This window comes from Equus quagga, chromosome 12 (genome assembly GCF_021613505.1).
Source record: "Equus quagga isolate Etosha38 chromosome 12, UCLA_HA_Equagga_1.0, whole genome shotgun sequence".
Lineage (NCBI taxonomy): Eukaryota > Metazoa > Chordata > Mammalia > Perissodactyla > Equidae > Equus > Equus quagga.
The window spans coordinates 111,138,420-111,143,549 of NC_060278.1; the positions used below are offsets into that span (position 1 = coordinate 111,138,420).

The 5,130-nt window shown below is 66.1% G+C and overlaps 1 protein-coding gene across 1 annotated transcript in view; it reads right to left on the reverse strand.

The window, feature by feature from the left end:
* CHRNA4 (cholinergic receptor nicotinic alpha 4 subunit) overlaps nt 1–4,747 on the reverse strand; it is a 17,440-nt gene extending 12,693 nt beyond the window's left edge. The window contains exons 1-3 of the mRNA XM_046679747.1: nt 4,666–4,747; nt 3,271–3,422; nt 109–153 (exon numbers count right to left, since the gene is read on the reverse strand). Of these exons, the coding sequence (XP_046535703.1) occupies nt 109–153; nt 3,271–3,422; nt 4,666–4,747 (279 nt within the window). The remainder of the gene's footprint in view (nt 1–108; nt 154–3,270; nt 3,423–4,665) is intronic.
* Nucleotides 4,748–5,130: the final 383 nt, after the last annotated feature.

A 5,130-nucleotide genomic window follows, 5' to 3' on the forward strand; every position in this document is an offset into this window, starting at 1 on the left:
GAGTGGGGGAGGGGCAGGGATGGGGAGGGGTGAGGAGTGGGGGAGGGGCAGGGATGGGGAGGGGAGGAGTGGGGGAGGGGCAGCAGCCCAAGCTCCCCTCCCACTCACTTGCTTCACCCACACATTCGTTGTCATCATCTGATTCTTCTCGTCCTAGGACACAAAGGAGAGGAAGAGAGGTCACAGTCCCCTCGGCGACAGGACACGTCTCTCTCTGGCCCTGAGTGTCCTCACCCACAAGCAGCAGCGAGGGCTGAACATGGGGACTGGGCAACCTTAGAAGGGAATGAGCAGCTCATCCCTGGAGGCAACCAAGCCCAGGATGGCCGCCCCGAGAGGACTCAGGGACGTGGGGACAAGGCCTTCTGAACATTTCCAGAAGGAAAGTGGGGACAAGGTTTGGCCAAGTTCACATGCGGCCAGGGCCTAGCCTCCCTCAGCTAAAGGCAGGTGTGTGGGAAAGGGAGGCAGCCCCCAGGGCTCCCTGGCTGCTGGAGGAGCAGCCTCCTCCCTGGACAACCTTGCTGGCCCCTGCTCACCTGTACCGCTCCCTCCCAGCTGGCTGGGCAGCCCCCCTGCAGATGGGCCCCAGGAGCAGGCACCTCCTGCCGCCAAAGCCACCCTGGTGTACAGGTGAGAAGGGCTAGACCACACTGCCCACCCTGCTGCCTCACGCCCGGCATTCCCTACTGGTTCACCGGGCTAGGCGTCAGACATGCTCCTGCTGACAAGCCAGCAGGTGAGAGCATCCTCTGAGCAGTCAAATCCCAACACAGGCCGGAGCCTCCCGAGGAGCATGGGCACCCGCAGGGACGCGGGGGTCTGCGGGAACAGGAAGCCCGGGTCCTCACGTCCCACCCTGTGGGTGCTGAATGCCGACCTCTGCAGCCACGGCCACACCCCAGCCCACTTGGCACCCACTCGGGAGCGGGGCTGGGCTGCAGGTCTGGCTCCTTGCCCAAGGCTTGGGCTGGGGCCCTCAGCACCTGATGGGGAGACCCCTCGGACAGCAGGGTACCCATGGGGTGCAGGGCGTTGGGGGCAGGACCCAGGGTGCAGAGTACTGGGGGCAATACCTGAACAAGGTTCTTCTCACCCTCTGACGGTTCAGCCTTTTCCCTCACCCGCCCTGGACCAGGGACACACAAGGCCGTGGGGAAAGATGCTGAAGCCAAAGAAGGGCATCCAGGGTCAGGGCAGGGCCTTGTGCCCCTAAGGCACAGGCCTGGGTGCCTCCCACTCCTGCTTCCCCCAGGGGACAAGCCCCCCATCCTCCAGTTCAGGGAGAGGGGATATCATTCCCTGCCACTCCCGGGTACTGCCCTGGTCCTGCTCTCCCCAGGGGCCACCTAGGACAGACCACCCGGCTGCCTGAGCAGGACCCCCCGAAAGGACACTGAGGAGTAAGTGTGGCCTGAACAGGCCCAGCGCCAGAGCCTGGACACAACGTCCAAGGACCTCAGCAGTGAGCCCCGCACCACCAGACCCCTGCCTGGCCACGGTCCTGCCTGCCCCATCCCCTGCCCAGGCTCAGAATGAGCTTCACGGTGGCAGGGCCTGGCCTCCTTCCCGGGTGCCCTCCCAGCCTCGTGCTGTCCCCCAGGCGCCTGTGTATTCACAGCATGCAATGTCAGCCCAGGGCCCGGAAAGCGCCCTGGGATCCCTCAGGCTCCTCTGCAGGCGTGAACTCGCACACGCAAGCAGTCCCCACCCAGACACAGACCTGCAGCAAGTACAGGAGCCCCGTGAAGGCACGGGCAGAGAGTGGCCCAGACGCGGGGCGGCCCCTCCACACACGTGACCACGGGCCTCGAGCCAGCAACCAGGACTCGAGCAAGGACAGCACACACACGTGTGCTGGCATGTCCTTGGCAGCTCGGGGGCGGATAGCAGAGCACTCCTGTGCTGCCCGGGGCCTGGAGCAGGTCCCTCCCCGAGGTGTGGAGCCATGTGCTGCAGGCCTCACCCTCTCCTGGGCAAGCTGGGGACAGGTGGCGGTGTGGGGAGCGATGAGCAAGCCCCAAGGAGCTCAGGTGGGAGGCGGTGGTGCAGGTGACCCAGAACCTTGAGCAGCAGACGAGGCCCCTCTGCCAGCCACCGCTGGGAACCGTTTGCGAACCTCGGGTTTGCAAACCTCTGGCTGCGGCCCAGCCGGGAGCACTTTACAGGAAGCCTGGAGGCCCAGTTCCGAGATACCTGAGGGCGGAAGCCTGGACACAGCTGAGGACAAGGCAGACCGATCGGGTCTCCCTGCTAACGGGCCCAGGCTCGAGCCTTTCTGAATGTGGCCACAGGCCCTCCCATCTCCCAAAGTCCCTCAGACACAGCTGTGCAGCCCAGGATGGCGTGGCTGTGCCCATCCCATTTCATGGGAGAAGACGGTGGCCACGGTCACTAACATGATGGCACCGGCCTGGAACCAGGGCCTCCAGATGCCAAAACTAGTGGCTTCTCCCCTCACCAAGCTGACTCGAGGTTGGGGTCCTGGCAGGGGAGCGGGGTGGGCATGGCGGGTATCAACAGCCCCCTGCACCTGGACGAATTCCGGCTCCCTCCCCGGAAGCAGAGCCGGCTGGATCTTAGTGTGGAAACCCAAGCCCTTCCTAGCCCAGGGGGCCTCGGACCTCCTCACCCTCATGGAGAGCCAGCCAGGCTCCCAGAGGCCCCTCCCCGCCAGGCCGGAGCCCACACTCCAAGGCCTGGGCTGTGCACCCACCACCCAGTCAGACGGCACCTGAGGATGGGCCCCCAGCTCCTCCAGAGCCATGGACCCCCAGCGGCCTCCCAGCAGCTCCTGGGTCCCTAACCAGGAAGGCAGACATACTCACACCTGTCGCCGACTCGCAGGGACCCAGCATTCCCAGCATTCCAGGCCAGTGGGTGGATAATGGGGACCTCCCAGAACAGGTGGGGGTCAGGTGCCGCCAGGGCACCGCAGGCCAGCCACCACCCACAGAGGCATTTTCCGCTCTTTGCTTCTGAAGGTGACGGCCCTGACCCACTGGTGAAATGTGGCATTTTGGTGTTTCTGGTGGAGAGAGGAAAGCGTGGGGCCTGGGGTCCATTCCCACAGAACCTGCCCTTCCTCGGGGCTCGGGCGCGGCCCCAACACGCGCAGACTACCTGGAGCTGATGGCAGCCCTTCAGCTCCTCCAGGCTCCCCCCGCCCAGGGGCCTCCTCCAGACATGGGTGCTCGCTCCAGGGTGACCCTCTGACCTATGTGTGACGGCCAAGCCCCAGAGGCCCCGCTCCCCACCTCCGGCACCTACCACGTCAATGAGCTGTGCAATGGACAGGCCGAAGTGGACAAAGACCACATCCGAGATGTTGGCCACAGGCCGGGACCACTTGTTGTAGCCAGAGAAGAGTTTTTTCAGCAGCCGCTCCTCGGCGTGGGCCTGGGTCTCCACATCGCTGCTCACTGTTGGGCGGGCAGGCATGTGGCTCAGGGGTGAGGAACCGTGGCCATGTAGGCTACCCCTGCCGGCCTCATGCCAGGCCATGCTCAACCACCCTGGCTTCCTTCCAGTACCTCACAGCACATTCCACCCACCTCAGGACCTTTGCATGTGCTGCCTGACTCTCCGCCTCGGTTTCTCCTCTCCTCTCAGGTGTAAAAGTAACTCCCTCAGGGGAGCCTGTCCAGATCCCTCAGGCCTTCCTAGCAACCTGCACCTCACCACAGAAGCTGGGAACTGATCTGATAAGTGCCAATTTGGATGTCTCCTCGTCAGACCATGACTTTGGGGGGAGAGGCTGTATCTCTGGCTACCAGCAGAGTTCGGAGAACCTTGCCTCCAAGTGCAAGGTAGGGGTAACCGCAGGACAGGACACCAGGGGCCAGAGGGCAGAGGGTGCAGGCCCAGGTGGGGAGACAGAGGAAGGGGAGTGAGGTCTGCCCACCAAGAGCCTGCTTCCTGTGGCTGCCAGCAACTCTGACTCACCCCCAGAAGGAATCCCCTGCTGCCTGGGGAGGGGCCCCCTCCTTCAACCCAGCCCCACCAGCCAAGCTGTGGTCTGAGGCCTCCCTGCACTGGTGCCTCCACAGCACGAGGGGTTGGGGAGGGGATAGGAGACCCCCACTCCCTCCCCCTCTCAGCTCCATCCTGCTCAGCTGTGAGTCACAGACTGGACCTCAGGAGGGGTTCACAAGCTCCCCTGGGGTCAGTCCTAGACCCCCGGGGCTGCCCAGGGGATGGGAGGGGAGGGGGAGGCAGAGGGGGCTGGAACTTGCCTGCCGCAGGGAACCTGGGGGAGTAGAAAAGGCGCTCAAGAGGCGCCACTAAGGGCAGAGGCCACCCCTCTGATCCCCTATACAAGGAGCAGGCACGGGGTGTCTGCAGGGAAATCTGGACGAGGGACGGGGGCGGGGTGGGGGTCCGGGGAGATGGGCCCCGCCTCTCTCTCCCCAAGTTGGAGCTTCTGGGTCCAGCTCCTGAAACAGCAGCCCCTACCCCCACCCAAACCCCTCTCCTCGCGTTCGCGGGCTTAACTCCTTCCTCGCCGGCCTCAGCCCGCCCCGCACCACAGCCTTTGCGTCTCGTGGGTGGAGGAGCCCCCGCGGTTTGGAACCGCAGCCAGGTGCCTCTCCTCCTTTGGCTCCGAAGGTCTGAGGATGCCCTGAACCGAGCGAAACGGGGCCCGTCCAGCGCCCCGAAACTTACCGGGCAGGAGGCCGACCCCCAGAAGCAGCAGCAGCGGCGGCAGCAGCGGCGGCGGCGGCGCCCCCGGGCCCCCGAGCTCCATGGCGCGCCGAGCGGGCTCTAGACGCGGGCAGCTCCCGGCTCCGCCGCGCCCCAGCTCCGAGGCCCGCGCGCGCCCAACTTCATGCCCCCCGCGCCGCGCAGGCCGCTCCGTCCACCGGGCCTGCTCGGCCGCTCCTCCCGCGGGGCGCGGCGCACGGACACCGGGCCGGAGTGCGGGGCTGTGGCCTCAGCGGCGCGGCCCCGCCCGGACCTGCCCGCCGCCAGCCGGCGAGGAGGAGGGGGAGGAGGGAAGGGAGGAGGGAGCAGGAGGGAGGGCGAGGGACGCGAGGGGAGGAGGAAGGGGGGACGGACCACGCGGCGGGAGGGGCGCGGAGGCTGCGCTCGGCCGGCGAGGGGGTAAAGTTTTCGTCGTCCTCCCTCGGC